At 41.7% G+C, this 14,031-nt stretch overlaps 1 protein-coding gene across 1 annotated transcript in view; it reads left to right on the forward strand.

The window, feature by feature from the left end:
- Positions 1-14,031, forward strand: part of ASB7 (ankyrin repeat and SOCS box containing 7) — a 45,404-nt gene that overhangs the window by 22,896 nt on the left and 8,477 nt on the right. Inside the window, exon 4 of the mRNA XM_029575059.1 lies at positions 2,132-2,737. Within this exon, the coding sequence (XP_029430919.1) occupies positions 2,132-2,737 (606 nt within the window). The remainder of the gene's footprint in view (positions 1-2,131; positions 2,738-14,031) is intronic.

A 14,031-nucleotide genomic window follows, 5' to 3' on the forward strand; every position in this document is an offset into this window, starting at 1 on the left:
AGATTTTCCCATCTTCAGAACCACTGAGCCCCCAATGTAATAAAATGTGAGCTGAACTTCAGTGCACATGTACTTTAGTGACGCACTAAAAAAAAGTGAGCTCCCGATGCAGTAAGCTTAGAAAAGCAGGCTACCCCGAAAATGTGTGCAGAAAGACGTGCTTTGTGCATGAATCCCAAGTACAGGAGCTCCGCACCATGAGTTCCAGTTTCAGTCCCAAGAACGTTACTCTACTCTCTGGCCAGGATATATGTTTCCAGCATTAGGGTAATGAGTTCAGCCAGCATCAGGGAGGAATACCCAATGCCTTGATTAACATGGGCTTTGCATGGAGGAGTGCTAACTTGTGCACACACTTTTGTGCACTAAACTTCTTGTTAAATCAGGAGCAAAGCTGTACACGCAAACATGTGCAAACAACCGCACATTAACAAGTATGCACAGCTGAGTGCACCTTATTACGTTGTGGCTTGAGTAAATTAGTTCCAGGAGCCTTCGATGTCGATTGAACGGAACAAATATAATCTTCTGAGGGACTTCTGTGCCCTGTTTTTATAAACACTGCTTCTAATGTGAATGTGAATATTCTCTTTTAATAGTTTTCCTGTATACTTGTGTTAATGTATTCTGCCTTGAGGCGACTGTTTTAATGTATTTCCGCCCTGGAGGCGACTGTTCAGTTCCTTGTAAACCGGTGCGATATGTATTCTTTACAGGAACATCGGTATATAAAAATTAAAAATAAATAAATATTTAATTTATAAAGCCAACACGGCTTTATAGCTAAGCAGTGATGTTCCAGTGTCGTGCTTGGTAGTATTTTCTTAAGACAATATTTATTTTAAAAATCTTTTTACCCCTTTTTATAATTACATTAAAAAACAGCAGATCAATAACTCTACCATCTCAAGCCTGGTATTCACCCCTTACTGCTTTGTTTAAAATTTTGCAGCACAGATTCAGAGCTGCCTTTTGCATTGCGCATAATGCGAGAGCTCAGTTCGTGCTGTTTGAGCAGAGGGGCGATTCGGTGACCGTTTCATGGTCACAGGTGATGCGAGTGATATTGGGAGCTCTGCACTCCTTCACTAGACTGCAGCATTGCTGCTTCTTCACTGCCACCAAGATATGAGACATGTTCAAGGAGGTTTGGAGAGCTTGCAGATCAGATGGCAGAAGATGGGCTGCTGCTGCTACCTGTGGGGGTCCTGCTCCGTGGAGCTCGTTTTACCTGATTCTTGCAGGATACTTCAGGCTTGCAAATTCCTGTCAAATAATTAATGCAAACAAGGCTTTCCACCTTTAAAAGAACAAAATGTACTCAAGTAATCTTAAATAATTGACTTTGTGTATTTTGGACATCCTACAGACCACAGGGAGACATTTTACACCCTAAAAACAAAGGAATCGTGCCAGACCACAATCCATCCGTGATTCTGCGCAGCAGATGTTTCGACACATGCTTTCTTTTAAGAACCAAGATGCAGCACAGGGGAAATCAGAAAAGAGGGAAGAGGCATGGAACTAGAGAGGGCCGAGCAGGGGGTCAAAGGCCAAGGAATCGCACCCCTTATACCACACCGCAAGGAAACGGAGCTGCTCATGTGCCACACGATCTTTCTAGGAGTCCAGTAAAAGGCATCGTGGTCTCCAGAGTTCAGGAACAAAGGATGAAAGACATAGTTTTGAATGTAAATAAAAACCAGAATTCGGTTTGCCTTTTTTGTGTCCCAGACTTCTCCAGTAACCACAGGCAAGTTCCCTGGCCTTTTTATGTTCACATTATACACTGCAGGGTCCTCAGAAAATAGGTGGAGCAGATTTCTGTCATCCCAGTCTTTCACTTTGAGCCAAGTTTGATGTCAGATATTCTATAAAGAAAAATTGAGGATGACCTTCTCCCAAGCAGGACTTCATCTGGGCTCTGATCTCTCACGTATTGGATCATATATCAGCTTTTGACACTTCAGGTTCTTCCATAAAATGCACTTTAGATGTTAGAATTAAATGATGTATTCTTAATGCTTTTTCCTCCAAATTTCATAGAACATGCACAGTAATATGATTTTTTTTTTTAATGGGGTTTTGTATGCTAGTAAGAATAAATTTTGTTTTTCTTTTTACTTTGTAGCTGATCCCACCGTCAAGGACTTAATTGGAGGCTTCACTGCCCTGCATTATGCGGCCATGCATGGCCGGGCACGCATTGCACGCTTAATGCTGGAATCTGAATACAGAAGTGACATTATCAACGCCAAAAGCAATGACGGCTGGACCCCCCTCCACGTAGCCGCTCACTACGGCAGGGACTCCTTCGTCCGCCTCTTGCTGGAGTTCAAAGCTGAGGTGGATCCCCTGAGCGACAAAGGCACCACCCCGCTCCAGCTGGCCATCATCCGAGAGCGGTCCAGCTGCGTGAAGATCCTCCTGGACCACAATGCCAACATAGACATTCAGAATGGTTTTCTGCTGCGCTACGCTGTGATCAAAAGTAACCACTCGTATTGCCGTATGTTCCTCCAGAGGGGAGCGGACACTAATTTGGGTCGCTTGGAGGACGGCCAGACGCCTTTGCACTTGTCTGCCCTGCGTGACGACGTGCTCTGTGCGCGGATGTTGCATAACTATGGAGCAGACACAAACACGAGGAACTATGAGGGGCAGACGCCTTTGGCGGTTTCGTTAAGTATTTCCGGAGCTAGTCGGCCCTGTCTGGACTTTCTGCAGGAAGTAACACGTATGTATGCCTGCCCCATTGATGCTGTGGCCTTCCTTAGTATCACAGGTTTAGTTTTATCATTTCCAGGTAAAACTAAGACTAAATGGCTTATTTTGCTTTGGGGAAAAAATATATAAGAGAAATACACTTTCCAAATAAAAACGTTTTTGAAGGGTCCTGCTGCTTACAAAATCCATACACGTGGCAGCATTCAGACCTGCGTAAGAGCCCGATCCAAGCAGAGTACCAGGGAGAAACTGGGTGCTTTACGGTACGCTGCCATGTGTGAGATCAGTTCCCCGAGCTGGCTGGGATTCTGCAGTCGCAGTCTTCACGGTCCCCTAATGAAAATTAGTGACCAGACTGGGGTCTGTGGCCTCTGGCCAAGGGCCATCACTAGAATGGGTAAGCTGGGTGGAATAGAAGAAAACGTCAGGCAGCCATAAGTGAAAGACCCTGGCATCTCTTGACTAAGATAAAAGCACACAGGGATAGCAGGAAACTGGCAGGCCAGAATAACCCATGAAAAGTGCCTCCTAATACCAAAAGAATAAAAATATAAGAACTAAAAATAGTTTTAGACAAAATAGAGCAAAAAATCAGGAATAAGAGCAACAGGAAAAAGAATAGACAAGCTGATAACTTTTAGGGAAACATGAGCTGCTGTCAGGGGCTCTGGCCGTTGGAGGGAATGGATAGGGAGGACAAGCCTCGCTGCTATTCTGATCCTTTACAAACAAACTGCAGATGAGAGCAGAGCAATCTGGATCAGGCCTTGAAAATCGCCCCAGCCTAAAGAGAGAGAGGGGGCTCTGCCCGGTAAACGTGAGGAATTTGTCATGGGAAAGCCTCGCCTTTTGCTTTTAGTCTTCATTTTCCAAGTTTGTTCTCGCTTGCTTGGCTCTCAGTCTGCTTCTGATTTTTTTGCAAGTTTCCTTGTGATTCTTACTGTCTCTTGCAAAGGTCCTGCCCGCATCTGCTTTATCACAGACCAGAATCTGATTTAATCTCTCGAATGCTGCAGAATCGGGCTGAGGGCACAGGGCTGCCCTTCAACCTTCAGGCAGCAGTGTTTAGAAGCGATGAGCAGACTGCGAGAGGCGCAGGAGAAAAGCTCTTTGAGTTTGCAGTTTTAAAACTGGGAAAACAAGGTTAAACCAAAGTCAGAAAACAGAAGAGATTCAAGAATGGTTCATGCCGCATACTTGGTGGCGAAGCGCTCCAATCTCCATCTGTCCTATTGACTCTCGGGATACATAACGCTCCTTTGTGCTGTGCTTTCGCCCCTTTTCTGCTGTCTCTTCTTGTCCCATCCTTCTAAATGAAAATGTTCCTGAGTTGAATGAAATTGATAGATACGTAGCAATCTTTCTATCTAGCTAAAATGCTGATTCGTTCCTTTTCCCTGCCTGCTTACCTTTCACAGATATTTTCATTTAAAAGATCAAAAAGAGAGCACAGAGGCTCATTTCTGGTTTTTAAGGAAATTATTTAGCCAACAGTATATAATAGGGTGGAGAGAGGAGAATTGCCCAGAACAGATGACGAGACCAGAGTTGAAATTCTTTGGTTGCTTTGGTACAAGCTACAACTTCATTTTTAAGGTTTAACATTGTATTTTTTAATGTACGCCTACACACGTACTGTAAAATACTTGATGCTCCTTTTTTCGATTCAATCAAAGATTGACATAGTTGGAAATAATAATGGAAAGATAATATAGGGTCCAGAAAAAAATGGTTAGAGATGGTGCAGAGCTCCATGCCCCAAGTGTGATTAAATTCACTTAATTCATACTCTGTTCTCTGACATATCTTTGTGGGAAAAAAAGAAAATCAAAAGAACTTATACAAGGAATATTGTACTAAGGCTTTTTGGTAACAGCAGGCACAACTTGAGCAGGATCCGGTTTCAGCTCAATTATTGTCGATATTAAAATTGGGTATTAAATGCCAAGCCCGTCGTGTGCTTGAGTGAACATTTATTGTTATCTGTTAACCAGGGAACGTTTATCCTGTATTAACTAGTAGGTCTTAAAGACCGTCGAGCACTTACCAACATTTTCCACATTTTTAGGATGTAGGCAGTCCAGAAGCCTTGATCAGATCTTTCCCAAGATGAGCTGTATTGAATTTTTGGCATTTGCATCTGTCAATTAAATAAGTAATAAAATACTCTGCTGAGTCCTGCATTAAGCTGAAAATAATATAGGGCCAGGATATTTTCTATTTAAAAATGCAGTTCATTCCGTTGCTTTTTATATTGGGAGACATGAGCAAAACTAATGTTCACTAATTTTGTTTCTCTATCTGTAAATTCCCAGAAAATTATATTTTTAAAGGCCTTTCTACCGATGCCTACCGCACATCCCTCAAACATTGAATAGTGACGACCTTTGTCTTATGGTACAGCACTGCCAGACTGACCTGGTTCTGTTTCACTGCCTGCATGCTTTGAATGTGTGACAGTCTCTTAAGTGCTGATTACGTTGGACTCTGTTACCATCCAAACAAACAATTTGTGTCATTGCAAAGCAATGAATCTCAGCTTTCCAGCATTTATAAATTAAATGATATGGAAATGGGTTGCTGAGGTATCACAAGGCTACACAGATTCTAATAAATGAATGTTTAAATGCAAGAGATCGCAAGTCACTTCTGCAGGTGCTTCTGACCTGACAGAGGTTGGAACTGGGGGCAAATCCTGATAAAATTTAACAAATGAGGCATTGCTGTTTTTTGGGGGGGTTTTTCCTCCTTTATACCGCTGATTTTCAAAGATTGCTTCTGATAGTCCTTTGATGGGCCTGGAATATTTTTTTTTGGATTGACCACTGCTTTGACTAATTGTGATCATATGGCCAAATAAAACCACAATGAAATATTCTCAATTCATAGTTGGAGCTTAGTGAGCGATCAGTGAGAACTTCCTGAATCCAACGACTGATGGTCACTCTTCCCTCCTGAGTGCAGCCAGTGCTGGATTTTCTGTCTGAGGATTAGGTTGATATTTTATATACAGTCTTTCACATTGAAGATTACATTGGTTTATAAAAGTAACATTTCTCCATTTGATAATGGCGGATAGTTCACATGGCGGGTAATTGTATTTTTCCGTGCTGTGATTTTTGTCCGAATGGATCACAAATTCAGTTACAGATCTTAGACAAGGGCATGTTTCAGAATCTGTTCATTCTTTCTAAAACCTCTCAAAGTCCAGCTTCTTGCAACTGTTCTGTTGGACCATTCGCAGTCCTATGCAAATTTCCACTGTCCAGTAATAAGGGCTGGAAAACGCAGTTCTAGTGTTGCAGTCTGTAGATGAGTTTTGGCTTCTAATTCGGCATGGTTAGTAATTCTGTTTGGATTTTGGCAATTGAACTGGTACAAAAATCTCTTGTGGTGTTGCGAGGATTTCTGGTTGGTCTTGTTTTGCTGAATAGTATTTGGGCCTCTTTCTATAAGTGTGATGTCCGTTTAAAACAATGGGAATGGGAAGTCTGTGCCTTTAAAGAGAGAGGATGCCATAGGAAAACCTGCCTTTGTTTGTGCACTTGAGTTCTCGACATCTAAGCCAACCATTGCTGGCCCTTATGGTATAGAGGGATTGAGTTTTATTTAAAATCTATATTACCCATTCCTCCACAGTTCAATATGGGATACAATATTACATGCATTAATAGAAACAAAATAAACCCTAGACAGCCAAATAAATCCGCTGCTGAAGGTATAGAGTCACTCACAAGCAGGAGTCAAAGTGCTGTAAAGACGTGAGTAATAGGATCCTGAAGTTGGATTACTGAAGGCCATTTAAAAAAGGATTGGGTTTAAATGCTTTCTTAAACATTTTAGGATCCTTACTGTTGAATAGAGTTCCACAGTGAGGGACTGGCTCTAGTCTAGAAAAAGCCCTTTCCCTTGTTTTATGGGAGAAGGGACATGCAGCAGGCCCAGATGAAACAATTTGAAGGTGTGTAATGGAATGCAAATTTTAAGGGTGGAGATAATCCAGTGAGAGGCCAAGTTATTGAATAAGTTGTGGATAATGATGGCTAATTTGTATTCAATTCACCAATAAATCAGTAGCCAGTGCAGCATTAACAAAACTGGGATAATATGATCACCCCTTAGAGCCCCAGTTAATAACCACGCAGCTGCACTCTGGGTGATGTGAGTATGGCATAGAGCGTTTGCAGGGAGGCCTATGTAAAGGGAATCGCAGTAATGTAAACCAGAAAAAAATGAATGACTGGAGGATGGTGCAGCAATCAGCTGGATCAGGTCTTAAATAGTGCAATAACCAGAGTTTGGCAAAAGATGTCCTAACTACCGAATAAATTTGAGTTTGCAAGGACAGTGAAGGATCTAAAATTACCAAGACTATGAACGTTTTGGAAATCTGAATGTGATGGCCATCAATGACCAAGGTGGATAGATTATCAGAAGGGAAGCAAGTGAGAGTGATTATTTCAGATTTGCTAATATTGAGAGAGAATGTAATCTGACGTAACCAACTGTGAATTGTGAAGAAACACGTGATGTAAACTGTTCAGTGAGAGCCCAAAATGATGATTTTTTCCCCCGAAATCATTTTTATTGCGTAAGACCAGGAATACACAATCCAAGCCATAAAAGAAACTCATCTGCATTACATCTGAAACGTACAATAACAGCAACTACAAAACATTCAAACATCAGATACCAAATATTCCCATCTTACCAAAGACTTTTTTTATATTCCTCCCCTAATCTTACCCCACAGAAGCAGAATTTCCCCTCCACTGTAGTAATTCTCTTCTCTTTCATACCCTTGCACATACATTCATACCACTAACCTACCCCCCTCAGTATCCCAGTCCAGTCCGGAGATTGTTATTCTTTGCTATCTTCCATATTGGAGAATAGCCCAACTCGTTGAGTTGAGATCCCATATCACTTACACGGTTTGTGTAAGGGAACATACATCGTATCTTTCCATCTGCATGATAACAGGCGTTTGCTCAGAGTCTTCTGAGATCCACTCCTTCAGGATGCAGCGACACCACCACCACCACCACCACCAAGAGAGCCACAGCAATAGAACAACATTGACCCTTCGACAGCCAAGGAAACAAAGTCCTCAGTCTTTCAGCTTCCCTCCCGACCAGAGTACAGGATTTGTTCAACCCTCACTCTCCTTTGGGGCTTATTCATTTGGTGGAGTGAGGGAGAATATATTGATAAAGCCATTGCTGGCCTCTTGGGGAGATATGCGGAGGTAATTGGGGATGCTAGCCTTGTTTCCAATCCTTTTTGCCTTTACAGAGTAATATCCATTTTATACCTGGAATGGAGATTGGAAGGCTTGGGGCCTCTTTAGTATTAGACGGATGATAGATGAAGATCAGTGCTGTGTCATGAGCTTTCAGCAACTTCGGAGTGTATTCCCTATCTCTAGTAAGCATTTTTATGAATTTCTACAAATGAGACATTTTCAGTCACTAAACATCTCCAAATCGTCTCCTCAATTTGATATACATCCGACAGCTGAGATGGGATGGATAGCATTAGGAAGAACTCTATATCGTATTGGTACAGATCCTGTAAAAATAATGTTGAGGTTCATCTTTTAGGGGCGGATTGGTAGAGAACTGGAAGAAGGATACTTGGAAATCCTACAGTGTCAAGGACTTCATGTTATTTGAGGACATACATAAAACTTCCTGTTTTCCATAAACTATTAAAAAAAAAGCAGTATAAAATTGTCACTCCCAGACAGATAGTGCGATTATATAAAATGGGCATTGCAAATTGGAAGTGGGCTCTTTTATCTCTCTCTCTTTCTTGCCTGTCCTCAGACTTCTACTTTTTGGCAGGAAATTATCTCGTATATGCAGAATTTAGTGCAAGTGTCCCTACCATTAAAAGGGGAAATTATCCGTCATTCATCGTATGTATATTTGCCCATGAGAAATTCTCCAATACACCTGGTTTGACATGCCAAATTATAAGAATATCCTTATTCTGTCAGTTTCTTAACTCATTTTCGGTTGTCTGTCTTGCCATAAAAAAAAAAGTATAAACATAGATTTAAAAAATGCAAATCAGCCAGCAGGGAAGTATTTGCATGTGGTATAACAATTTAGGGAGCATAATCATTTTAAAAAGAACATTCCTACCAAAGAGGGAAATCGGCTGATCTTTCCATGTTTTTAGTTGATGAGCAAACTCATGCAATAAATCCCTAAAGTTGGACTCGTATAGGGACATTAAGTCCTGAGGAATTCAAACTCCCAGATATTTCATTTTTTGAGCATTTCATTTAAAAGGAAAGGGGCCCTGCCAGCTTTCTATCCGCTCTGAATTTAAAGGCATAGCCTTTGATTTATCAAAGTTTTTAGAGTAAGTCCTGCAAAAGATTTAAAGGCAGAGAAGCAGCCCATAGAGTCCATGGCTTGCATAGCATTACCCATAAAAAGTAGGATATCATCTGCAAAAAGACACAGTTTCAGTTCCTTGCCACCTATCGTAATCCCTGCGAAATCTGCTGCTTGCCGAATACCAGGAACCAGAGGATCTAATGTTAATACAAAAAATAGAGGGGACAAAGGACATCCCTGACTCGTCCTATCTTCCAGTGCAAACTCTTGGGATAAAGTACCAGTGGCTAGTATGGACTCCTTATGGACCCAATTTAAAAAGGGGCCCTCAATGCCATATTTAGCCAACACCCAGAGCACAAACTGCCAGTTGATCTTATCAAAAGCTTTTTCTGCATCCAGACTGAAAATCGTACCGGATTTATAACACGTCCTTTGCTTCCCAGTATGGCCAATGCTTTTCGGATATTACTAACCCCATATCTGCCAGGTACAAATCCCGTCTGTGGAGACCACTGACCCCAGCCTGGTCACTGGCCAGCATTTTGGGGGTGCTAGAATTCAGGACTTCCCAGATCTCTCCCTTTTTTTGGTAAAACTAGTTTGACAGCATGATTCATAGAGGAGGGAGCAAAACCATGTTGAAGGGCATAATTATATATACGCTGGAAGGGTGTTAATAACTGGAACTTAAGAATTTTATAAAATTTTGGACCAAAACCATTAGCTCCTGGCGCCTTACCTCCCTTGAGGCGAGTATTTGCCCTTAAGATTTCTGTGTCGGAAATGGGCATATTTAACTCTGCTAATTGCTCCTGATTGACAGTAGGTAGCTGAATCCCTTGAAAAAATGTATCCCTCTCCGCCTGATTATATAGACCTGCACTATACAGTTTTTGATAATAGGACCAAAAAATCTCCAATATCTTCTCGGAATTGGTGAGAGATAATCCAGTGTGATCTCTTATACCTGTTTTCTGTTGTGTTCCTTTAATCAAGTGCACCATCATCCTCCCCGCCTTATTACCATATTTATAAAATTGAAATCTGAAAAAATTCAGGGAGCAACTAGCTTTAAGGCATTTAAGCTGAAGCAGCAGCCATCATTTTCCCATGTCCTTCCGACATGTAGCCTTCCAGTGTGTGTCCTCTTTTGTTCTTGCAGAAATCCTTAGGTTAATCTTGTTGTCACCTCTTCTTGACTACACATGGCAATGTTTTCCCCACTTCCCATAAAATTGTGGGAGTAACTTCCGATATATCACTGAAATTAAAGCATTCCTTCCGTTCACAAAACTCCTTATCCTTTACTAGTGCTGGGTTCATTTGCCATAGGGAATTTAGTGTTTCTCAGAAGAACGGCTACTGGAGCATAGACTGAGACTGTGGCAGTACCTGCGTAACCACCCCTCACCAATGGGAATAGTTTCTCATCTATTAACATATAATCAATTGTAGAGTAAAGTAAATTCCCACTTACCTGGGTGTAATGTTCTCCAAAGGTCAATTCCCCCCAATTTGTGAACCAACAAGTTAATCCCCCTGAACCCTGGGCTGCTTGGCTGACTTGCAGTCTTCCTCACCATTTTCTACCAAATTAAAATCACCCCCTAGTACTAGAGTACATTTGGGATATTGAAGAACAAGAGTGATCAATGGAGAGAGAAATTCAGAGGAATATGTATTTGTGGCATAAACATTACCAAAATTATATTCACACTGTATAAGCTGCCTAGTAAGAAAACATATCTGTCTTTTTTGTCTTTTATGTTTTTCTCAAAAACAAATTGCAAATCTTTGTGAAGGAGAGTAGCCGGCGCCCTGTCTGAGAATGAGACATAACAGGAGCCCATCCAATCTCTCTTGAATTTGGCATGTTTCACATCAGTAAGATGGGTTTCTTATAGATAGGCTATTCGTACTTTATCCCTCTTCACCATAGTAAGCAATTTAGTTCTTTTTACAGGAGAGTGTATCCCATCCACATTAAGCGCAGCCACTTCGAGATCATCCCCCATTTCCAAAGATAGAGTGGATGTAACACACAGCCTTTGCAGGGCCACCTGATCTAATGTTCCATCATCATCCAAGATGCTTTTAATAGGAAAAAAAGAACTATATGTCATCTGCATACAGTTGAAAATGCACCCCAAGGCTAGCAAGCAGATAACATAAAGATGTCAAATATATACTATATTAAATAAGGCCACCAAAAGTGCTGAACCCTGTTAACTTAGAATCCTCCTCCTGGCTTTCAGTTTTAAATGACTTCTTGTGCACGATTAGACAGGTTAGATTTAAACTGTATGGAAACCGAACCACTTATTCCTAGGTTGGATAATCAAGAGAGAACATCATGATTTATGGTGTCAAATGCAGAGGATGTATATCAGACACTAAGATCTGCAACAAAGTGGACACGCCGGAAGGAGTGGAGAGAATGAGACTGGTTTAAGGAAGCTAGAAGAATGGTCGAAGATATGGCAGCTGAGATTAAATGCCAAGAAGTGCGCAGAGTCGTGCATATGGGATATGGAAATCCGAAAGAACTGTATTTGATGGGGGGTGAAGGGATGATGTGCACGGAGCAGGAGAGACACCTTGGGGTGATAAGTGTCTAATGATCTGAAGTCAGCGAAACAATGCGACAAGGCAATAGCTAAAGCCAGAAGAATGCTGGGCTGCATAGAGAGAGGAATATCGAGTAAGAAAAGGGAAGTGATTATCCCCTTGTACAGGTCCTTGGTGAGGCCTGACATGGAGTACTGTGCTCAATTCTGGAGACCATATCTCCGAAGGGACAGAGACAGGATGGAGGCGATCCAGAGAAGGGCGACCAAAAAGGTGGAGAGTCTTCATCGAATGACTTATGAGGAGAGAGATTGAAGAATCTAAATATGTACACCCTGGAGGAAAGGAGGAGCAGGGGTGATATGATTCAGACTTTCAGATACTTGAAAGGTTTTAATGATCTAAAGACAGTGACAAACCTTTTCCGTTGGAAAAAAATCAGCAGAACCAGGGGTCACGATTTGAAACTCCAGGGAGGAAGATTCAGAACCAATGTCAGGAAGTATTTCTTCACGGAGAGGGTGGTGGACGCCTGGAATGCCCTTCCAGAGGAAGTGGTGAAGACCAAAACTATGAAGGATTTCAAAGGGGCATGGGATAAATACTGTGGATCCATAAAGTCTAGAAGATGTGAATGAAGAGAAGAGGCATGGGGGGTGGCTTGCGGGAATGACAGCTACTACCTGGAGATAAATACCCTTATTCAATAAACAAACTCGCTGTTAACGTGACTCCAACATTACTCTATGCTTCAATGGCAAGAGGAAATGTGGGAAAAAAGGATTTGCATTCACAAAAAGCGGGGGAGCAGCTTGCTTGTTGCGGCAGTTACTACCCCAAACCAAATAAGTCTGATACTTCACTTTCAATGCATATTCAGCATAGCTCTCTGCTTCAACGGCAAGGGGGAAAGAGGAAAAGAGGATTTATATTCAGACAACTACCAACAAGGACTGAATTACATAGTCTGGGTAAACAAATAAGCATGGGAGTAGCTTGCTTATTGTGGCGGTTACTCCCCCAAACCAAATAAGTCTGATACTTCACTTTCAATGCATATCCAGCATATATCTATGTTTCTAAGTAATATGAGCCGACCTGAACCCACGTTTTACTGTGCTGTGATATTTGTGGAAATCAAATTTAATATTGGTCAAGATTGGAATGGTCGTCAATGATACAGTACAGCATTCTCAATTTTCTTTTTGCAAGGAATGGCAAGGACACTTTGGAATGATAGTTTGCCAGTAGGGAAGAATCTGCTAATGTGTTTGGTTTTTTTTTTTTTAAGGATTGGGCGAACAGATGCCCTTGTAAGGGAGATTGGTAACTCACCAGAACTGAGGGACAGATTGATTAAAATAGTAAGTTCCACAATGTCATGACAAACCAATTTGAATAGAGTGATTGAACTGGTATTTAGAGGGCATGCTGAAGAGTTCAACTTGATGATGATCTGAAGAATTTCCATTTGAGATACTGTCAAAATGTTCCCATCTCATCCCATCTGCAGGATGTTAACAGATTAGTGTATTGACATCTGGAAAATTGGCACATATGCTCACAACTTTAGAAACCAAGTATGATGCAAAAGTGTCAGACACCTCTGTATTCCTTCCCAGAGAGGTGGCGGATGCACTGCTTTCCATCAGGAACCCTCCAGCCAAAAGATCCTATGGTTTCCAATGGAAGGTGTGGGACTAGCCAGCAGGATCCCTTCTCATGTGGCCCAAGGGACTTGCTTCAATAACTATTCTTGGTCAGTCCTTAGCACCTCTTTGATCAAAGTTCATTGGGTTGCAAGGGGCTCTATCTCTACGTCCTTTGGTGTCAAAGTTCATGAAAAGTCTGGGTATTGCAAACCTCCAATGCCTTGGGACCTCAGTGTAGTCCTAGCTCAACTCGTTAAACCTTCTTTTGAACATCTCGAGTTTGGTTAATTTGTCGTGGCCATCACTTTGGCAGGTTCTGGTTTCATATTAACCATATGGTCCGTTTTTTCATGATAGAATCGTACTACAAACTCATCAAGCTATTGTGCTACTTCCATTCTTTCCAAGACCACATCCGGGCTCCTCTCTCCTTGGACTGTATGAGAGTTGTGGCATAAACCTCTGTCAAGCTTTGCCATTTTCATTCTTTTGCCCTTCCCAAGCTGTTGTGATCAGTTGCCAAGTTAATTGGCTAATAGCCTTTATAGTGCACTGTTTTTTATGCTGGCTGGATTACAGATTGCAGACTCTGTTAAGGTCGTTGGATAGCGTCACCCATGCATTGTGTACGGAGAACCCTGTTTACAGACAATGTGTTCAGATCATTTCCTATAAAAGGCTCCTCCGGTCTCTGTTGGCAAGTGATAATCTTCCACATTCTTGAGTGCATG

The sequence above is a fragment of the Rhinatrema bivittatum genome, chromosome 13 (assembly GCF_901001135.1).
Source record: "Rhinatrema bivittatum chromosome 13, aRhiBiv1.1, whole genome shotgun sequence".
Lineage (NCBI taxonomy): Eukaryota > Metazoa > Chordata > Amphibia > Gymnophiona > Rhinatrematidae > Rhinatrema > Rhinatrema bivittatum.